This window comes from Oncorhynchus mykiss, chromosome 12, assembly GCF_057628025.1.
Source record: "Oncorhynchus mykiss isolate SJ-2025 chromosome 12, ASM5762802v1, whole genome shotgun sequence".
NCBI classification, from domain to species: domain Eukaryota; kingdom Metazoa; phylum Chordata; class Actinopteri; order Salmoniformes; family Salmonidae; genus Oncorhynchus; species Oncorhynchus mykiss.
The window spans coordinates 27,384,848-27,407,907 of record NC_143033.1 but is presented as its reverse complement, the minus strand read 5'-3'; the positions used below and the strand labels follow the sequence as shown (position 1 = coordinate 27,407,907).

At 39.8% G+C, this 23,060-nt stretch overlaps 1 protein-coding gene across 3 annotated transcripts in view; it reads left to right on the top strand.

Annotated features, from left to right (window-relative positions):
- The first annotated feature begins 2,722 nt into the window (after positions 1-2,722).
- stard8 (StAR related lipid transfer domain containing 8) overlaps positions 2,723-23,060 on the top strand; it is a 41,699-nt gene continuing 21,361 nt past the window's right edge. Inside the window, exons 1-3 of one of the 3 annotated variants that reach the window (XM_021623206.3) lie at positions 2,723-2,871; positions 3,886-3,919; positions 20,051-20,122. In XM_021623206.3, coding sequence (XP_021478881.3) covers positions 2,827-2,871; positions 3,886-3,919; positions 20,051-20,122 — 151 coding nt within the window. In that variant the 5' untranslated portion in view covers positions 2,723-2,826. Of the gene's footprint in view, positions 2,872-3,047; positions 3,125-3,885; positions 3,920-15,787; positions 16,145-20,050; positions 20,123-23,060 lie in introns of those variants that run through there. The other 2 variants (XM_090192113.1, XM_021623207.3) reach the window with 2 other exon arrangements.

The following is a 23,060-nucleotide window of genomic DNA, read 5'->3' as shown; positions in this document are numbered from 1 at the left end:
TGTTCCTTGTCTTCTCTGACTACCTCATTCACCCCTTTTCCCACCTGTTCCCTTTTTCCCTCTGATTAGGTCCCTATATCTCTCTCTGTTTCTGCTCCTGTCTTTGTCGGATTCTTGTTTGTGTGTCTCATGCCTGAACCAGACTATCATCGTGTTTGCTGCAACCTTGTCCTGTCCTGTCGGAATCTACCTGTCCATCTGAGCCCACGTGTGTTCATCATTAAAGAAACTCTGTTTGTTAATTCGCTTTTGGGTCCTCATTCACGCACCTGACAAACTTAGTGTATGTAAACTTCTGGCCCACTGGAATTGTGATACAGTGAGTTGTTATAAGTGGAATAATCTGTCTGTAAACAATTGTTGGAAAAATTGTATTATTTATATATTGTGGGGATGGCAAGAAAGTTGTGTCATGCAGAAAGTAGATGTCCTTATCGACTTGCCAAAACTCTAGTTTGTTAACAAGAAATTTGTGGAGTGGTTGAAAAACGAGTTTAATGACTCCTACGTGTATGTAAACTTCCGACTTCAACTGTATGTATATTAAATGAGATATTTCTGTATTTCATTTTCAATACCTTTGCAAAACTGTCAAAAAATATTGTTTCACTTTGTCTTTATGGGCTATTGTGTGTAGATGGGTGAGCTTTTTACATTTTTTTACACATTTTGAATTCAGACTGGAACACAACAAAATGTGGAATAAATCAAATGCCTACTTTCTGAAGGCACTGTAGTCCACACCAGGTCAATTGTTTTCCTGTGGATGACCATTCATATATTCTTGCCATCCCCACAATATATAAATAATACATTATTTTTCATCCCCAACAATAACATACAATTGGTTACAATTTAATAGAGACCACATGGAACCCTCACATAAAAATGACACTCAGTGTAGTCTAGAGCTCAGAACATGCTTCAGTTGGATGGGTTTTTCTCTCCAAAATTATTGAAGTTCCCACAAATACCAGAGCCAACCTCTATTAGGCCTATCTGAAACTCCTCTAAGTCCTTGATGGGACTGAAGACCATTACCAACAGAACAGAGACGATATAGCAACTTAATTTATTTTCTATTACCATCTCACCTCCATTATTTAAGTCCACCAAAGCTTTAGAGGCATCTTTGGAAAAAATAACTATCTTGGCCCAGGAGGCAACAGTTTGATGTTCTTGTAGAGGAGAAAAAGCCGGTAACATTGCCACTTCCCCTGAGTTGAGAGGTCAGGCTTAACTGCCAGCCTAGCAGACACTTTTTCTATGGTAGCTGTCTATCACATCACTTTTTATGAATCTGTTATAACATCTTCAACAAACAGTGTTCTAGAAATGTCCCACAAGCAACACTGTTCTTTTTCTGAGTGTGCATTTACTGGTACAGGTCTGTTCAATTACCAATGAGCTTTTGTATTAGGCCTGTCTCTTATAGCAAGCAACACACATACACATTGTTTGTGTAATGAAAACAAAGACATGTAATGAATGCATGTAGTGTAGAAAAATGCATTGCCAAAAGGCACTGTGATGAATTCCAAGAGGTCCTGAAAAATTCTAAGTATGACTGGCATGCAATCCCCACCAGGTCAAGTGTTTTCGCATAGATGACAATGATTATATTGTTGCCATCCCCACAATATAGAAAAAATCCATTATTGTCATTGTTGACAGCTCGCCATTTATTCTGCATTATGTTTGTCATTCTGCCAGGTGATTGCTTCTCTATGCATTTACGATAGTGCCACAAACAATACATGTGTGTTCTATATTCTGCATCTAGTCAAGAGTGAAAGACATCTGATTGAAGGCCATAAATCACCAGTCGTTTCAAATTCAATCAAATTTATTTTATTAAGCACTTACTTCAGCAGTTGTCACATAGTGCTATACAATTCAAGGGTTCTATGAGGACTCTATAACATTGTAACTACATTTATGTTATTGTTGGGGATAAAAACACCAGATTATGCAGTCTTTGAGTTTTGTTGACTTAATATATTGGAAATCCATGAAAATACAAAATATTCAGATACTTGGAAGCCAAAGACACAATGTTGATCGGCATGCTTGCTCTCATCATGACAGGGCTGAATGACAATATTAATCAAGATGTGTGTGCTATCCTGGTTAGTTGAACACACCGTATTGTATGTGAGATGGGGCATAGAAATATAACAATATTGGCCATTGTTCTGTTGTAACGCATCACACGGTGCGTGGGTATAGCATGGTTCCAGAGGACATTCTGTGGCCTTTGCAAATTGGGACTTCAGCGCATTCTATATTAGTCAACAGTTGTTTATGTGTTCACTCGTCATTGAGATTCGTAAATGTATTTATTTTCCATTACTGGGGGCTGGGAGGATTATGGTCTTAAATTGCTTACAACTGTCATGAAATCTCTTCAGTAGTTCTGATACACTATGCTTCCGCTCCTGAACAACAGAGAGAGAGAGACAGATACTGCATGCCGAGCCCCGCCTAAGCTGCAGTGAATCCAGCCATCTATTGGTTTCAGAGCTACATTATACTGTATGCTGTTTTTTGAGGGGCCTTTTTTTTCCCCAGTTCCATAGTCCAGTGCTTCAGCCATTGGTATGCATAAAGCATCCTTTGGATCAGGCTTGTGCTACTGCTGTGATTTACTGTCCCAAGCCCTGCCCACTTCCCTCAGCCTGCTTCTCAACATCCTGCCTCCCAGCTCCAGCTCCAACTACAGCGCTGGGCTGTGGTGGATACTGAACAGCCATGCAGGACCCAGCACCTTTGGCCGCCCTGTGACCTCGGATACAGGACCTGGGACCTTTCACAGGACACCTGAACATGGCCTTTTTCAGCTGTTTGTACTCATTGTTTGGAAGAGCAAAAGTAAGATTTTTTTTTTTTACGTAAACAAACTTTTAAAAACTTTTAAATATTTTGGTATATTGTTTGAAATGTGTACCGGTAAAGATAAGAATGAATGTGATAAAGATAATCCTTTTTTAAATGTAGATTTAAGTATTTATCATACTCCAACTGTGTTTTGGTCATGTATGGCTCAGTTGGTAGCTTGCAACGCCAAGATTGTGGGTTCGATTCCTAGGACCATCCATACGTAGAAATTCATGCCCGCAAGCCTGTAAGTTCCTTTGGATAAAAGCGTCTGTTAAATGACACATATTAATAGTATATAATTTGTATTTAATGGGTTCCTCTGCTTTTTAAGAAGTCATTCTAACTCCTTGTAATAAGAAACACCTCACTTATTTTATTATAAACTACATATGTATATAGTTGCAGTTATATACTATTGTTCGGAAAGAAACATTAAAATAGGAGAGTTCTCATAACTCGCTACAGTTTCAGAGTAGTGGTCTGTTCAGCATGTGACTCCCAAAGTAACGGACATTCCAGGCAGTTGGGAGTGGGTGTAGGAATGGAGTGAAGGCTGGCTTGTTTTCAGTGAGCATGCTCTCAAGGAGGTGTTATCCCAGAGTTACCGCAGCAACGGGATTCAAATGTAGCCTTTCTCAAGCGTCCACTTGGAGCCAATAGTGCTCCTTTTAGAAAGTTCTGACATCATTGAAAATGTAAGATCATAATATACGGCTGGAACTACACAGAATAGTTGATTCTTTGTTGAATAAATGTCACAGTCTACTACATTTCTCAAGTCTTACTTAATTTAGCTAATTTGACTTCAAGAATGTTGTGCCTATGATCCATACATAACAAAGTTGTAACTTAAATAATGTTTTCTAACAATGTACTGACAACACATTTCAAATACATATCATATGTTAGAAAATAAATAAAGAGTCAGTGCACTTGATGCTGCAAAACATTCCATCTGAAACATTCCAAGTATGGACATGACATGCTCTATTTTCCTTCTTTCAGGTGATGTCCTCATCATGGGGCTACAAGAGAGCAGGTAAGGATAAGAGACTGACTATCATTCAGAGAAAATTGATTTAAGAGCAAAGCGTTGAGAGCAAAATATGTGCATCTCTTTTGTTATTGTTGGTTAATCAAATTGTCTACTCTATCTAGAAGTGTATAACCATCAGCTGGTCTTCTCAAAAAAAACATAGCCTGGTATTAAGTAAATTGCAAGTAGTAGCCAATGATTTATATATAAACAATTTGACTGACAGAGAACGCTGTTTTGAAGTCCCCGCACCTCCATCTTGGCACTCCTCCCACTATTGTAAAAAATAGTTTGGATGCTATAGAAATGCATTTACAATTGTCTACATTTGTTTTTGCCATAAGTATTATATTACAGACAGCTTAATGCATACATTTAAATTATATTTGTAAGCTAAACAAAAAAACAAAAATATTATGTACAGTACTAGTCAAAAGTTTGGACACACCTATTCATTCAAGGGTTTTTCTTTATTTGTACTATTTTAAACACTGTAGAATAATAGTGAAGACATCAAAACAAATATTATATACTTGAGATTCTTCAAAGTAGCCACCGTTTGCCTTGATGACAGCTTTGTTAACGCTTGGCATTCTCTCAACCAGCTTCACCTGGAATGCTTTTATACGTTTCCACATATGCTGAGCACTTGTTGGCTGCTTTTCCTTCACTCTGCAGTCCAACTCATCCCAAACCATCTCAATTGGGTTGAGGTTGGGTGATTGTGGAGGCCAGGTCATCTGAGGCATCACTCAATCACTCTCCTTCTTGGTCAAATAGTCCTTACACAGCCTGGAGGTGTGTTGATTTATTGTCCAGTTTAAAAACAAATGATAGTCCCACTAAGCACAAACTAGATGGGATGGCGTATCGCTCCAGAATGCTGTGGTAGCCATGCTGGTCAAGTGTGCATTGAATTCTAAATAAATCACTGACAGTATCACCAGCAAAGCAACATCAAACCTCCACTTCCATGCTTCACGTTGGGAACCACACATGTGGAGATCATCCGTTCACCTACTCTGCATCTCACAAAGACAGGGTAGTTGGAACCCAAAATCTCAAGTTTGGACTCATCAGACCAAAGGACAGATTTCAACCCGGTCTAATGTCTCTTCTTATTATTGGTGTCCTTTAGTAGTGGTTTCTTCGCAGCAATTCGACCATGAAGACCTGATTCACGCAGTCTTCTCTGAACAGTTGATGTTGAGATGTGTCTGTTACTTGTGAAGCATTTATTTGGGCTGCAATCTGAGGTGCAGTTAACTCTAATGAACTTATCCTCTGCAGCAGAGGTAACTCTGGGTCTTCCGTTACTGTGGTGGTGTAACGGCTTTCTTCCTGGGAAGGAGAGGAGGACCAAAATGCAGCGTGGTTATTTATAAACATCTTTAATGAAAGATGAAAACGTGAACACTATACAAAATAAGAAAACGTGGAAAAACCGAAACAGTCCTAACTGGTGCAAAACACAGAGACAGGAACAACCAACCACAAAATACCCAAAGAATATGGCTGCCTAAATATGGTTCCCAATCAGAGACAACAATAAACACCTGCCTCTGATTGAGAACCACTCTAGGCAACCATAAACTTACCTAGACCAGCTACACTGAACACAACCCCATAAATCTAATAAACCCCTAGACAAGACGAGACACATAAATCACCCATGTCACACCCTGGCCTAACCAACATAATAAAGAAAACACAGAATACTAAGACCAGGGCGTGACAGGTGGTCCTCATGAGAGCCAGTTTCATCATAGCGTTAATGGTTTTTGCGACTGCACTTGAAAAACGTTCAAGTTCTTGAAATTTTCCGTATTGACTGTCTTAAAGTAATGATGGACTGTAATTTCTCTTTGCTTATTTGAGCTGTTCTTGCTACAATATGGATTTGATCTTTAACCAAATCTTTTGTATACCCCCCTACCTTGTCACAACACAACTGGTTGGCTCAAACGCATTAAGAAGGAAAGAAATTCCACAATTTAACTTTTAACAAGGCACACCTGTTAATTGAAATGCATTCCAGGTGACTACCTCATGAAGCTGGTTGATAGAATGCCAAGAGTGTGCAAAGCTGTCATCAAGGCAAAGGGTCGCGACTTTGAAGCATCTAAAATATTACATACATTTTGACTTGTTTAACACTTTTTTGGTTACTACATGATTCCAGATGTGTTATTTCATAGTTTTGATGTCTTCACTATTATTCTACAATGAATAAAATTGTAAAAATAAAGAAAAACCCTTGAATGAGTAGGTGTGTCCAAACTTTTGACTGGTACATTTTATTATTTTTTTTACCCCTTTTTCTCCCCAATTTCATGGTATCCAATTGTTTAGTGGCTAATATCTTGTCTCCTCGCTACAACTCCCATACGGGCTCGGGAGAGACGAAGGTTGAAAGTCATGCGTCCTCTGATACACAACCCAACCAAGCCGCACTGCTTCTTAACACAGTGCCCTCCAACCCGGAAGCCAGTCGCACCAATGTGTCAGAGGAAACACCGTGCATCTGGCAACCTTGGTTAGCGCGCACTGCGCCCGGCCCGCCACAGGAGTTGCTGGTGCGCGATGAGACAAGGATTTCCCTACCGGCCAAACCCTACCTAACCCGGACAATGCTAGGCCAACTGTGGGTCGCCCCACGGACCTCCCGGTCGCGGCCGGTTACGACAGAGCCTGGGCGCGAACCCAGAGTCTCTGGTGGCGCAGCTGGTGCTGCAGTACATTTGACCGGAAAGTATTCAGACCCCTTGACTTTTTCCACATTTTGTTACATTACAGCTTTATTCTAAAACGGATTAAATAAAGAAAAATCCTCAGCAATCTACACACAGTACACCATAATGACAAAGTGAAAACAGGTTTTTAGAAATGTTTGCAAATGTTTTAAAAATGAAAACATAAATACCTTATTTACATAAGTTTTCAGACCCTTTGCTATGAGATTCGAAATTGATCTCAGGTGCATCCTGTTTCCATTAATCATCCTTGAGATGTTTCTACAACTTGATTGGAGTCCACCTGTGGTAAATTCCTCATATTCTAAAATTGATTAAATAGCTTTTTTCCCCTCAACAATCCACACACAATATCATATAATGACAAAGCAAAAACGGGTTTTTAGAAATATTTGGAAATGTATAAAAAATGTAAAACTGAAATATCACATTTACATAGGTATTCAGACTCAGTACTTTGTTGAAGCACCGTTGGCAGCGATTACAGCCTTGAGTCTTGTTGGGTATGATGCTACAAGCTTGGCACACCTGTATTTGCGGAATTTCTCCCAGTCCTCTCTGTAGAGCCTCTCAAGCTATGTCATTTTGAATGGGGAGCATCAATTCACAGCTATTTTCAGGTCTCTCCAGAGATGTCCGATTAGGTTCAAGTCCGGGCTTTGGCTCGGCCACTCAAGGACATTCAGAGACTTGTCCCGAAGCCTCTCCTGCGTTGCCTTGGCTGTGTGCTTAGGGTCGTAGTCCTGTTGGAAGGTGAACCTTCACCCCAGTCTGAGGTCCTGAGTGCTGAGGTTTTCATCAATTATCTCTCTGTTCTTTGCTCCATTCATCTTTGCTTCCATTCTGACTAGTCTCCCCATCCCTGCCACTGAAAGTCATCCCCACAGCATGATGCTGCCTCCACCGTAAGAATGGTGCCAGGTTTCCACCAGACGTGACAGTTGGTATTCAGGCCAAAGAGTTCAATCTTTGTTTCATCAGACTAGGAATCTTGTTTCTCATGGTCTGAGAGTCCTTTAGGTGCCTTTTGGCAAACTCCAAGCGGCCTGTCATGTGCCTTTTACTGAGGAGTGGCTTCCGTCTGGCCACTCTACCATAAAGGCTTGATTGATGTAGTGCTGCAGAGATGGTTGTTCTTCTGGAATGTTCTCCCAACTCCTCAGATGAACTCTGGTGCTCTGTCAGAGTGACCATTGTGTTCTTGTTCACCTCCCTGACCAAGGCCTTTCTCCCCCGATTGCTCTTTTTGAGTTTGTACGATTTAGGTGGTTCCAAACTTCTTCCATGTAAGAATGATGGAGGCCACTATGTTCTTGGGGACCTTCAATGCTGCACATATTTTTTTGTACCCTACCCCAGATCTGTGCCTCGACACAATCATGTCTCGGAGCTCTATGGACAATTCCTTCGATCTCATGGCTTGGTTTTCACTCTGACATGCACTGTCAACTGTGGGACCTTATATAGACAGGTGTGTGCTTTTCCAAATCATGTCCAATCAATTGAATTTACCACAGGTGGACTCCAATCAAGTTGTAGAAACATCTCAAGGATGATTAATGGAAACAGAATGCACCGGAGTTCAATTTCGAGTCTCATAACAAAGGGTCTGAATACTTGTGTAAACAAGGTATTTCTGTTTTTCATTTTTAATGAAAATTCATTTTTAATCTGCAAAAATGTCTAAAACCCTGTTGTACGTCTTCAAAGTAGAAGTCTACACTGCTATTTTAAATCCGCTATGCATCAGGATTTGAAGGACAATTATAGCCATGAACTTAATATCCCACACCACACCAAAGAGTTCTGTAGTAGTCTATGCATCGTGTGCCATTCCTTTCTTGGAAGGTGCACATTTACATTTTAGAGTGAGCTTTATTGCAGCGGGAAAGTCTGAGAGATGAATTCAGTATATCTTCATTGAATACAGGACATAACTACAAATTACTTCACAGACTACATCTGGAAAAGGCTCTAGGTCATGAAGTTTCAAAAGTCAAAAGAATGTTACAACGGACAAGGGTTGCTGCTGAGAATGGATAGTGAAACTTGTAATGGTTTTAAATCAAAGTCCCCAACTTTTCAAACTCAAGACTGCACACATAAAACGAGTGCTTTATTGCAAAGGAATTTAGACCACCAACATGTTGCAGGTAAATTGTAAAAGTAGGCTATGCCTAAGTCTGTAATTGCTTAATCTATTAAATAGGCAACCACCGCAAAACATCAATTATGACATTTTTTACTGCCAGGCTATATTCACAGCTACACTTTCCACTCAATTAATGGCTGCAAATCCTGATCAACCTATTCATTTTAGTTTAGTTACTGGGAAAGGATTGCACATCAATTTAAGCTATGGTATTGTCGCCTACAATAGAGTGCTGTTGAAGACAGAGCTAAAGGCTATATTAAAATAAGTTTAGGTAGGCTATGGATGCATCCAGATGATCCTGTAATAGCTTTAGCTCTGTCTAAAGAAGGCTCACCTTTGATCGACAGCCTCCAAATAGGAAGCTACCCAGGGCACCCAGTCATAATGCAGCATTCACAACACAACTGTCTCTCATGAGCTTGCTGTGTTGTCATGTATGTATTTGCTAATAAACAGAAAGACATGCTTCTCATACTGTGAAATGCAACAAGATGAGCACGCCCTTTTGTTTCACATTTTTTCATTATATTTGTCATTTCCTCTCAACCTTTTCCTTTGAGCCCATTTGAAATCAGTTCCATAGAAGATATATGATAGGCTTAATAAAGCAACAGCTGCTCTCCAATCACAGGCTCAGGTTTAAAGGCCATGGTTTCCCTAGAGACAGCCCAGTGCCATTAATAACATGGTGAAGGTCTGAGGGTGGTGCTTTTTCTACTATAAAAGATTTTAGAGATTTAAAAAAAAGCATAGATCTAGATGAGATTAGAATTGTCTCCTTTAAATAATACTTCAATGACCTGAAAGTAGCAATACTACGATATTCAATGTTTTATGGAAAAAGCTATATGGGTGGATTATGTCCTAGTCTCATGCATAGGACTTGATGTCAGAATGTAAATGTACTGCAAAGCAGGCCTACCTAGCTGTAATTGCAAGGGCTCTGTTCAGTGAACATTATAATGTAAACCTCTTATTTATGGGAATGCTCTTTCTCTGAAAGTTGCACAGGTGATTGCAATCATGTGGAAATGTTGTTGATCATTGTCTCTATTCCATATCCCTCTTGTGAAAGTGTTTCTCCTCTATAATATCACAGACAAAGCATGTTCCACCCTACCAGGCATTGCACAAATTGTCCTATACTATAGTAAGAGGTGGCATGATTCAGGAGTTAGGGCAGGTGATACACTCAGTAAAAAGGAAAAATCCTGTTGAGATGAAACAAGAATATCTGACATATTATATATAATTTCTTCAGGTGATGAAAAGTTGTGTGGCATTGAGCGCAGCCATGTGTTGGGCACCAGTGCTTGACTTTGACAGAAATAGGAGACGGTACTTATTTTGGATGCTGGTACTGTTTATTATTTAGGTGCAGGAGTTCCACAATACTTTTGAGCAGATATTCTATAAGAGGTGCAGGAACTCAAGCAGTAGAAGATTTGAGGTGCTGGTACTCAGCTCCGGTGAGCTCTTACCCAAGTTAAGCACTAGGTGGGCACACAGCATCACATGGACTACCCACTCTGAGGAATGACAATGGTGTGAGTTATTGGGCACATGTCATCCTGGTAGAGGAATAGATATAAACAGTGTCTGTTCTTTTTGATTGATTTATGATTGATTTGTAGTTACTCATTCTATTCCAAAATAGAAATTTGAGGAGCATGTGCAGGTTCATGACCCATGTGAGAAATGTGAGTGTTTGTCCATATTGAATGTTTGTGTGCTGGGATATTACAGCAGGGTATATACAATTTTTTTAGAACAATTTTCTAAAGTAAGGTTTAATTACGCAAAGAAAAAGATTAGAGAAGCAGACCGGTGTTTAGGAAGATTGTGGCATTATGACATGTTCTAGTCTGCCAGCCTCCTCTAACAACTCATTTCCTGAGAGGTCAGCTCTTCTGTACCACACCTTTTCCTTTTGCTGTCTGTGTTACATATTCACTGTAGTTTCCCAGAAGGCCATATCTCCCTCTGAACCCATCTGCCGGTATGCAAGGAAATGTCTGTCATGGATTAGTCATAGAAATGGAAAATGAAAAGAGAGAAAGTTCCAAACTGCTTCTGAACTTTGATCTGATCATGAATATCAGGCCCTAATGGCCTTTCCTCTGGTAGATTTAGCTTATCTGGAAACTGTTATGAAGAGTATGCCATCATATAGTGTGCTATTGCAAAGCTTTATGTGGAAGGTTGAAGGTTAAACTGGTGTTGCTCTACAATACGATAACAGCTAGGTCCGCTGGCCTTGAGCTTGACCTCTCAAATGGCAAAGATACTGTACAGACAGGGACAAATCAAGTAGAAGGAAAAAGATGTGAAGAAGACTACAGACAGTATTTCAGTATGTCATTTAACCACACAAACACCACACAAACACCCCCAAGAGTGATGCCAAGTATTTGTATTTGTATTTGCATTTATTATGGATCCCCATTAGCTGCTGCCAAAGCAGCAGATACTCTTTCTGGGGTCCAGCTAAATTAAGGCAGTTTATACAATTGTAAAACATTACAATACATTCACAGATTTCACAACACACTGTGTGCCCTCAGGCCCCTACTCCACCACTACCACATATCTACAGTACTAAATCCATGTGTATGTATAGTGCTTATGTGTGTGTGTGTGTGTGTGTGTGTGTGTGTGTGTGTGTGTGTGTGTGTGTGTGTGTGTGTGTGTGTGTGTGCCTGTGCCGATATTTGTGTTGCTTCACAGTCCCCGCTGTTCCATAAGGTGTTTTTTATTCTGTTTTTTCAATCAAATTTTACTGTTCGCGTCAGTTACTTGATGTGTAATTGAGTTCCCTGTAGTCATGGCTCTGTGTAGTACTGTGTGTCTCCCATAGTCTGTTCTGGACTCTGGACTGTGAAGAGACCTCTTGTGGCATGTCTTGTGGGGTATGCATGGGTGTCCGAGCTGTGTGCCAGTAGTTTAGACAGACAGTTTGGTGCATTTAACATGTCAATACCTCTCATAATTAAAAGTAGTGATGAAGGCAATCTCTCCTCCACTTTCAGCCAGGAGTGATTGACATATTAATATCAGCTCTCTGTGTACACTACTGTTCAAAAGTTTGCGGTCACTTGTTTTTCAAAGAAAAGCACATTTTTGTCCATTAAAATAACATCAAATTGATCAGAAATACAGTGCAGACAATGTTAATGTTGTAAATGACTATTGTAGCTGGAAACGACAGATTTTTTATGGAATATCTACATAGGCATACAGAGGCCCATTATCAGCAACCATCACTCCTGTGTTCCAATGGCATGTTGTGTTAGCTAATCCAAGTTCATCACTTTAAAAGGCTAATTCATCAATAGAAAACCCTTTTGCAATTATGTTAACACAGCTGAAAACTGTTGTTCTAATTAAAGAAGCAATAAAACTGGCCTTCTTTAGACTAGTTGAGTATCTGGAGCATCAGCATTTGTGGGTTCGATTACAGGCTCAAAATGGCCAGAAACAAAGCACTTTCTTCTGAAACTCGTCAGTCTATTCTTGTTTTGAGAAATTAAGGTTATTCCATGCGAGAAATTGCCAAGAAACTGAAGATCTCATACAATGGTGTGTACTACTCCCTTCACAGAACAGCGCAAAGTGGCTCTAACCAAAACAGTGGGAGGCCCCGGTAGTGGGAGGCCCCGGTGCACAACTGAGCAAGAGGACAAGTACATTAGAGTGTTTAGTTTAAGAAACAAATGCTTCACAAGTCCTCAACTGGCAGCTTCATTAAATAGTACCTGCAAAAGTTCCTCTGTCCAGTGTCTGTGTTCTTTTGACCATCTTAATCTTTTATTTTTATTGTTCCAGTCTGAGATATGACTTTTTCTTTGGAACTCTTGTAAAATTGTTTCCTAATGATCAATTAGCCTTTTAAAATTATAAACTTGAATTTACTACAAGATTTAATTGAGGTTCAGGGTTTAGTGAGTGTTTTGTTCCAAATACAATGCTTTTAATATTAGAACAATTTAGGGCTAACATTCCTTGTCACCCACTCTGAAACTAATTGCAGCTCTTTGTTGAGTGTTGCAGTCATTTTAGTCCCTGTAGTAGCTGACATGTATAGCGTTGAGTCATCCGCATACATAGACACTCTGGCTTTATTCGAAGTCAGTGGCATGTCGTTAGTAAAAATTGAAAAAAGCAAGGGGCCTAAACAGCTGCCCTGGGGAATTCCTGACTGAGTTGAGTTTATGAGTTTATTTTTTATTTTTACAGGGACAGTGCACATTAATCAACGTTTCAGTAAATGTGCCGGTTTTAGCCAGCCGGCTAATTTTCAACCGCAGTCCCTGGGCAGGTTATTAAAAACAATTACAATATAGACAATAGCAACATAGAACAAGCAAGACATAGCAACATAGGACAAGCAAGACATAGCATACAGACAGAGCAACATAGGACAAGCAAGACGTAGCATACAGACAGAGCAACTTAAAACAAAAAGCAGCAAGACAAAATTCATAAAAATAACAAAGTGTTTCCACACCTCACAAGCTACAGACAACAGACAACATGGAAAGCGGCAACACACAGCTAGGGACCATGTTCACAAATCTGATTGACCTTTAGCCATGTCTTCAAACATTTTGTGAAAGTGTGATATGTGGTGCAGTTATGTGTGTCTGATGGCAGTGACTCTAACTGGATTGTATTTGAGAGGCTTCCATTAAAGAACACCCCCCTGTAACTCTTTATCCACATTATAGCAAGGGTTGTAAAGCCATAACACATACATTTTTCCAGCAGCAGACTATGATCGATTATGTCAAAAGCTGCACTGAAGTCTAACAAGACAGCCCCCACAATAATTGTATCATCATCATTTCTCTCAGCCAATCATCAGTCATTTGTGTAAGTGCTATGCTTGTTGTGTGTCGTTCCCTATAAGCACGCCGAAATTCTGTTGTCAATTTGTTTACTGTGAAATAGCATTGTATCTGGTCAAACACAATTTTTCCCAAAAGTTTACTAAGGGTTGGTAACAGGCTGATTGGTCGGCTATTTGAGCCAGTAACGTGATGATACAAGTGCTGAAAGCACAATTTTGTCTTGGTCTTGGTTTTTGTGATTTCCAGATGTTTTCCTAGTCGTACATGACAGGGATGTACAGTGCCTTCAGAAAGTATCCACACCTCTTGAATTTTTCCACATTTTGTTGTCTTATAGCTTGAATTTAAAATGGATACAATTTTGATTTTTTTTGGTCTCTGGCCTACACACAATACCCCATAATGTCAAAGTGGAATTATGTTTTTTGGTATTTTACAAATTAATAAGAAATGAAAAACTGAAATGTCTTGGGTCAGCAAGTATTCAACACCATTGTTATCGCAAGCCTAAATATGTTCAGCAGTAAAAATGTACTTAACAGATCACATAGTAAGTTTTATGGACTCTGTGTGCAATAATAGTGTTTAACATGATTTTTGAATGACTACCTAATCTCTGTACACCACACATACTAATGGCTGTGATGGGAGAAAACTGAGGATGGATGAACAACATTGAAGTTACTCCACAATACTAACCTAATTGACAGTGTTAAGAAGGAAGCCTGTACAGAATACAAATATTCCAAAACGTACATGCTGTTTGCCACAGGGCACTAAAGTAATACTCCTGAGTGGCTCCCGAGTGGCGCAGCAGTCTAAGGCACTGCATCTCAGTGCTTGAGGCGTCACTACAGACACCCTGGTTTGAATTCAGGCTGTATCACAACCGGCCGTGATTGGGAGTCTCATAGGGCGGCGCACAATTGGCCCAGCGTCGTCTGGGTTTGGCCGGTGTAGGCCGTCATTGTAAATAAGAATTTGTTCTTAACTGACTTGCCTAGTTAAATAAAGGTTACTTTTTTTAAATACTGCAAAAGAATGTGGGGCAAATCCAATACAACACATTACTGAGTACCACACTCCATATTTTCAAGCATAGTGGTGGCTGCATCATGTTATGGGTATGCTTATAATCGTTGAGGACTGGGGAGTATTTGAGGGGAAAAAAGTACAGAGTGGATCTAAGCACATGCTTTCCACCAGACACTGGGAGATAAATTCACCTTTCAGCTTGACAATAACCTAAATCACAAGGCCAAATCTACACTGGAGTTGCTTACCAAGAATACAGTGAATGTTCCTCAGTGTCCGAGTTACAGTTTTGACTTAAATATACTATGGCACACCCTAAAAATGGTTGTCTAGCAATGATCAACAACCAATTTGATAGAGCTTGAAGAATTTTGAAATTAAAAAAATAAAATAATGGGCAAATGTTGCACAATCCAGGTGTAGAAAGTTCTTAGATGCTTCTACAAAGTATTGACTCAGGGGTGTGAATAGTTATTATGTAAATGAGATATTTCTGTGTTTCATTTTCAATAAATGAGCAAAAATGTCTAAACTTGTTTTCACTTCGTCATTATGGGGTATTGTGTGTAGATTGGTGAGAAAAAAATATTTAATCCATTTTGAATTCAAGCTGTAACACAACAAAATGTAGAATAAATCAAGGGGTAGGAATGTTTTCTGAAGGCACTGTATATTGTTTCCTCTCCTCAGATCTGGCTTGTTGGCTTGTTTCAACAAGTCTGCTGTGTGAACAGAGATAGGCACCGACCGTTCTACCCCTTGGTTTGATAACATTTGTGACAGCTTCAGAGATATGTTTAAATAGTTGAAATAAATAACTATTTCAGAGGTGTCATAGATTTTAGAAGTTAAACAAGAAAGTTATTTACTGAAGCTCTGAAAGGACAGACAGGGAAACAGTTGTGGGCCTAAATTTAGGATAGTTAAGTAAAAGGAATAAAACATATTATAATTGTGCAATTAGTTATAGTTTGAAAGGAAGAAATTGAATCATCTTTCTGTATTAAAGTTGTGGTTTTTAAGGCTGTGTTAGAGTTTGCGAAAGCCTGTAATTCACCCCCTCACTAGCTCAAATGGTATGGCCTTCCTGGAGGGGGGTGGGGTGTCTGAGGTGGGACAGTTGTTCAAGAGGAACCAGATGGTTTTCAGCATGAATGGGGTCATGAAGGGCAGGTTCTGTTAGGCTGGTACAGTTGTTCGCAAATAGAAAAGTAGTGATAACTGGAATCCCTGGCTTCAGTTCCCTTGCTTGGTTTCTTTTGCCTGCTTGAAACTGTTCTTCTTGGATTTGTGTAACTAACTCTCAATCATTTATGGAATCTGTAAAGTTTTGACCTCCACCACCAGGCTACTGTTGAGTGTTTTGGGCTTCAATGCCCTTTTTATTTGTTAATGAGTGGTCGGACTAAGTTTCAGCAACTGCTCGGAAAAAATGGTGAGTATGAGACTTATCCTTTCTGAAAATATGATCTTATTTTTAGTTAGTTTATTTACATGTCAGTATATTATGGAGAACCATGGAGAGAAAAAGAGAGGGACAATTTAGGGCAGATGATTGATTTCTTCTTATTAAAAAAAGTTCAGAAAGATCTATTAAGATTTTACTGATTTAAGAATTAAAAACATAGAATGAAAGGTATGATTTAGAAAGCATTATGATGTGCTTTGAAAAACATCACGTTCTGTCTTCTAAAGAAATGGTCTTTTTAGGGTCATTGTACAGCTGTATCTACTTCTAAATACATTCTGATTGATGTTTAAAGCCCATTGTAGTGAACAATTAAGCAGATTTGAACATTATGCTAATTATATATTATAATGTTATATGCCTAACCATAATGTTAAAGCCATCTACTGTGTCGAGAGAATGAGACCTTTGAACTCCTGATGTCACCACACATGCTCAATCCTGCTGGAATTTTAATCAAATGGAAATGTACAGTAAGACTTGTTGATCGTGTGGGCTTTGGACCCTTGGTGATCAATGGCTTGCATTGTGGTAGCTTAGCCGTCCATTGAAAAGTTGGGCATGAAACAATGGCAGCCTTACATCTCCTGCGAACAATACCAATTATTCAGTTTTGAAAGAGAAATGGGAATTCAGGGATTTGTGGTCACTGAGAGAATATCCCATCTCTATCTTTGGACCACTATGTTTTTCTTGTGTTTATGGTCAAGTACTGACAATAACATTTGCATTAATTCAGTGAATAATAAAAGTTGTTTGAAATCGAAAGATATTTTTTTTAAGGTATAAAATTGTATCAAATATAAATGGTATGAAAAAAGGCACATGCATTTCATTCTTCTATTTGTAGATTTTTAGGTAATACATTGAAGAATGTGGACCTCGTACCACAGCAAGGCTTTCTAGGCCAATCACAATGTTGCCTAATTTATTTTCTGGTTTTAATAGTCCTCCGAAATTCCCCTGAGAAGTACAGCAGTCAGAGAAGAACATGATCATTAGATAGCACATAAACGATTGGTTATATAGTAATTGATGCCCTCAGCAGCACAGAGAACACACTATATTATAAAATATGCAGAGCCCCTTAGGACACTGTGGTATAAACGTCTCCCTTTGTGTCAACACTCCCTCCCAGTGCTGGGGATTTCCTGTCGGCCATTAGCCTCCCATCCACCCTAACCCAGTCTGCCCCGCATGGCTCTCTCTCTTCTCCGTGGTGTCAAACCATCTTCTCCTCAGATGAGGAGTTTAAACAGAAGCAACACCTCCACCACCAGAGACAGACACCTCTCCTGATCAGTACTCTCTCCCCCAACCCAACCCAGAGATAGGCACCGACCGTTCTGCCCCTTTGCTCACCTCACACCCAGACAGGGAAACAACAGCTCGCTCTGTGGTTAACCTTCACTTCACTCTTGATAAAAAGGCAGCACTCTGCTCCCTCATAGAGAACCAGGTCTTCCCGTCTAACCTTCAAGTCAACTTGACAGGCAGGCAGGAGAAAGATAGACAGGCAGCCCTCCTGCTCACCTCTCACCCCCGGAATGATAGTCCTCCCTTCTGTTCACCCCCAACCTATGAAGAGACAGCCACATTTACATTCAGACACAACAGTCATCAAATCTATAGAACGTGACTGGTCAAAACTCACAGTCTAATCAAGCATAGCAACAAGTCTCATAAAAATGCTTTGCTTCACCTCTGTACAACTTTCAAAGTGCTGATAAATGAAAAGACTGCTGTTGAAGTGTCTGTAATATGATTTACACGAATGCAGCAAATCCCCTTATTTTTTTGTAAACATCTGCTAGGAATTTAAGGAATTCAATCATCACTTGTAGAAATTCAGTATGGCATCCATATTATATACTTAATTAAGCTTGTTGATGGCGGCAGTGAAGTGCAGAAGTCAGAGGAGAACATGATCAGTGTTCCCTTGTAAGGAGCTCTGAATGACGACTTGTTAATACTCCCCAAGTCTCAGCTGTTCAGGTATCTGATGGTGTCAATGTTCAGTGGGCGGCTTCAAGCCTAAGCATGAGGGAAGGGCTAGACTCCAATTGGCAGGCGGCTCAAATGAAAACCGTAGAGAAGGAAAACCAGATGGTAGCGCTGGTCAGGATGCTGCACTTTCCTCAAGGCAAATCTGTTTGAAGTTTCAACAGCTTTCCAGCTGCTTCTCTGACTGATTACAGGGAAGGGACAGTCGATCTTTAGAGATGAGAGGAAGGGTATGGAATATTATACTATTTTTGCAGTGAAGGAGCTTTCTGACATACAGTACCAATGGGAGATTCCTCTAAACGTCAGTCACTGTAGTAGTCCCTTTGTTTTTCTTCTTGGGTGTCTTAGGTTTTGACTTTCCTGTTGGAAATGAATCATGTTGCTTACTGACCTCAAAGCAGAGAGGATTCTGCTGGTTTGGCTTAAATACGTAATAGAAACCCATGAACTAAGAAGGCATGAGGCTAACCAAGTCTCAATGGTAGAAGTGTATGTCATGTAGCTATTTTAGTTTCAGTGGGTGGCTTGTACTGTTTGAGTATGTATTCAATGAGTAATCCCAACGAGTCTGCATATAGGCTACAACTGGCCTTTTCCTGGAGCCAGTTTGCTGTAGGGTAGGGCAGTTAGGGAGGGGATATCTGCATGGGAAGGAAGCATGGCTTCCCCGGGGACCCGCACAGCTCAGTCTACAGGTCTTTCAGCTTGGAACTCATGAATTAACGAGAGGTTCCTTACAATTATACTCATCATCTCAATAATGATATAGGCCACACAGATTTAGTTCATGTTCCTTTGATATCAATTGGGATGTTCTGAATAACTGAGTAGACTGGTAATTTGGCAATTGTTCAGATACTGCTCTATACCTTCTGAAAATTGGTGTTGCGAAGACCTATTTCACAAATTCTCTTTTACTGCTGGAGTTTCAGGCTTTCCCTGGTGGATAGCACAGTGCTTGAGAACACAGGCCTCAGTTATGATATCCAGTCGGAGCTCTGGGTGTATGGGAGTTAAGGAATGTCATAAGGAGGTGGAGTCTCCCGGAGAGGAAAAGAGAGGGACAATTTAGACGTGAGTCAAACATACAGTAGTCTATAGTACAGTAAACTGATGCAAGAGGTCTTTGTGTGAAAGGCTCACTGGTTATTGTATGTCCATTCATTACCTTTTAGATAAACTATCAATTGTCTCTCCATTAAAAATCCAACGTTGTAGGCTACGAGTTAAATATTTACTAAGCAGGATCTTAACCATTTTCAGAATTTTCAAAGCATGGGTTGAATTTCATGATGGGCTTCATTTGTAACCTTCCGAGGATATGTTCTTCACATATTAGAATTTAGTGTTCAGACCTCATAAATATGTTCTATTTACCTCGTATGTTGCCAGGTGGTTATATGAACCAACCATATTGCTAAAAGGCCACATTGACAATCTACCGGAGGCAGTAATGTCAGTGCATCCACATATCCCACCCAGATGAGGTCTTACAGACGTGTTTAGTTTCTATGAATTTTTGCCAGTGTCATGCCAATGTCATGCACCAGTAGTGACAGTATTGTTAAAGTGTGGAAAGTTGTAAAGCCAAATAAAGTGATAAACCAACTTGATAGATAAGCCTCTGCTTTGCCTCTATGCATTTGGGGTCTTTCATTTGGCCATCATCATTGCCTTCTATCAGGCTCTCCGAATCTGGTTGTAGGAATATGTATAGTGAAACTATTGCGGAACCTTTGGCTTTATGTAACAAGTCAAACCATAGCAACCACCTACATTTTCATTTAGAAGACTTACTTAGGTGGTAACTGTAGTACAATACATGTGTCTGTGTATCTTTATGCGTTTTCCTTTTTTCTTTTTCAGAACTGGAGGCTAAAGAAGCTTGTAATTGGCTGCGGGCTGCTGGATTTCCGCAATATGCCCAGCTCTACGAAGGTAATCAATAGATGTCCCTGTGGTTTATGGACTCTAGACTCTATAATGGTCAACCAAGTTAATATGACTACTATAATCCAGAGAGACTCGTTGTGTTTGGTTAGCTCCTACAGTACAGACAGGTTTGCATCCATGAACTTCTAGCTCATCAATGAATGCACAGTCCTATAGTAAAAGGAAACAAACCACATTTGCTGCTATATACACAATGTAATCATCTCCCATCACCAATTACTCTACTGTGTTAGAGGATAGAGCCAAATTTGGGCACCAAAATATACCTGATTGTAGGCTACATGTCACTTATGATGTAGAAGATGTCAATTAGCAGTGTTATTTGCCTCCACTCAACAGTCTTCTAATCAAGCTATCCCCATGTCTAGCAAACATGATCATTTAACATGCTGCTTTCATCAGGTTGAAAGCTAATTTACAGTGGGTTGCAAAAGTATTCACCCCCCTTGGCATTTTTCCTATTTTGTTGCATTACAACCTGGAATTAAAATTGATTTTATTTGTATAATTTGATTTACACAACATGCTTACCACTTTGAAGATGCTAAATATTTTTTATTGTGAAACAAATAAGACAAAAAAAATGAAAACTTAAGCGTGCATAACTATTCACCCCCCCAAAGTCAATACCTTGTAGAGCCACCTTTTGCAACAATTACAGCTGCAAGTCTCTTGGGGTATGTATCTATATGCTTGGCACATTTAGCCACTGGGATTTTTGCCCATTCTTCAAGGCAAAACTGCTCCAGCTCCTTCAAGTTGGATGGGTTCCGCTGGTGTATAGCAATCAGATTCTCAATTGGATTGAGGTCTGGGCTTTGACTAGGCCATTCCAAGACATTTAAATGTTTCCCCTTAAACCACTCAAATGTTGCTTTAACAGTATGCTTAGGGTCATTTTCCTGCTGGAAGGTGAACCTCCGTCCCAGTCTCAAATCCCAGTCTCAAATCTCAGGTTTCCCTCAGGAATTTCCCTGTATTTAGCGTCATCTTTCAATTCTGACCAGTTTCCCAGTCCCTGCCAATGGAAAAAATCCCCACAGAATGATGCTGCCACCGCCATGCTTCACTGTGGGGATGGTGTTCTCGGGGTGATGAGAGGTGTTGGGTTTGCTCCAGACATAGCATTTTCCTTGATGGCCAAAAAGCTCAATTTTAGTCTCATCTGACCAGAGTACCTTCTTCCATATGTTTGGAGAGTCTCCCACATGCCTTTTGGTGAACACCAACGTGTTTGCTTATTTTTTTCTTTAAGTTATGTTTTTCTTCTGGCCACTCTTCTGTAAAGCCCAGCTCTGTGGAGTGTATGGCTTAAAGTGGTCCTATGGACAGATACTCCAATCTCCGCTGTGGAGCTTTGCAGCTCCTTCAGGGTTATCTTTGGTCTCTTTGTTGCCTCTCTGATTAATGCCCTCTTTGATTGGTCTGTGAGTTTTGGTGGGCGGCCTTCTCTTGGTAGGTTTATTGTGGTGCCACAATCTTTCCATTTCTTTTATAATGAATTTAATGGTGCTCTGTGGGATGTTCAAAGTTTCTGATATTTTTTTATAACCCAACCCTGATCCGTACTTCTCCACAACTTTGTCCCTGACCTGTTTGGAGAGCTCCTTGGTCTTCATGGTGCCGCTTGCTTGGTGGTGCCCCTTGCTTAGTGGTGTTGCAGACTCTGGGGCCTTTCAGAACGGGTGTATATATACTGAGATCACGTGACAGATCATGTGACACTTAGATTGCACACAGGTGAACTTTATTTAACTAATTATATGACTTCTGAGGGTAATTGGTTGCACCAGACCTTATTTAGGGGCTTCATAGTAAAGGGGGTGAATACATATGCACGCACCACTTTTCTGTTTCTATTTTTTTTAGAATTGTTTTGAAACAAGTTGTTTTTTTTCATTTCACTTTACCAATTTGGACTATTTTGTGTATGTCCATCACATGAAATCCAAATAGAAATCTATTTAAATTACCAGTTGTAATGCAATAAAATAGGAAAAACTCCAAGGCGGATGAATACTTTTGCAAGGCACTGTAATTGCAATACCCAATTATTATTGAACGAATCGCATTCTCTCAATTTGTTGGTTGTGCAATGCATATTCTATGGAGAATGAACTCCACAGGTAAATCATAGATCAAAGTCTGACAAATTTGAATTGCCCAAAGTTCAATGCTGATAATTCACATGAATTAGACATGAAGGAAATGCACCACTGCCAGTCAGAATAAGCTGTAGTGAAAGACAAGAGTGAAAGCATTATGAATAAACTTTGTTTATGCTTGCAGTTGGTTGATGGTACTGTATATGTTAACAAATAATATCCTTATTCTCAGCCTTAATATAAACAATCTTAATTGTTTATCAACTTTGTTCTAAATGCCAGGAGGTTGTGCTCATCAGATGTAAGGAAAGCACCCTCTCCTAACAGTGTAGCCTCTGCAAAAGGGAAGTAGAGAGAAACAAAAGCTGGAAATGAGAAGCCTCTGGAATGTTGTGTGACGAACAGTTTTCTTTCTCTAATATCCCTACGCACACAAAAATAGCCCCTCGTAAAGCCACATAGAATTTTTAACCACTTTTTACAGTTTTAATCAAACTGTTGTAAAAAAATCAGGAGATTTGGAGATTAGTCCATAGCATCCAGTCATTGATCAGTAATGTAAAGGCTTGTCAAACAGTATAATTTTGCTGATTTAATCACGAATACATAATACTGTATAAAATGCATGCATTGCCAAGGACTGCAGGCAGCATGTCTCAAAATAAATGTCTGCACATGCCCGGTTGGCATGGATTTTATATCATAGACATTTACATTTTAGTCATTTAGCAGACACTCTTATCCAGAGCGACTTACAGTCGTGAGTGCATACATTTTGATACTTTTTTCGTACTGGTCCCCCATGGAAATCGAACCCA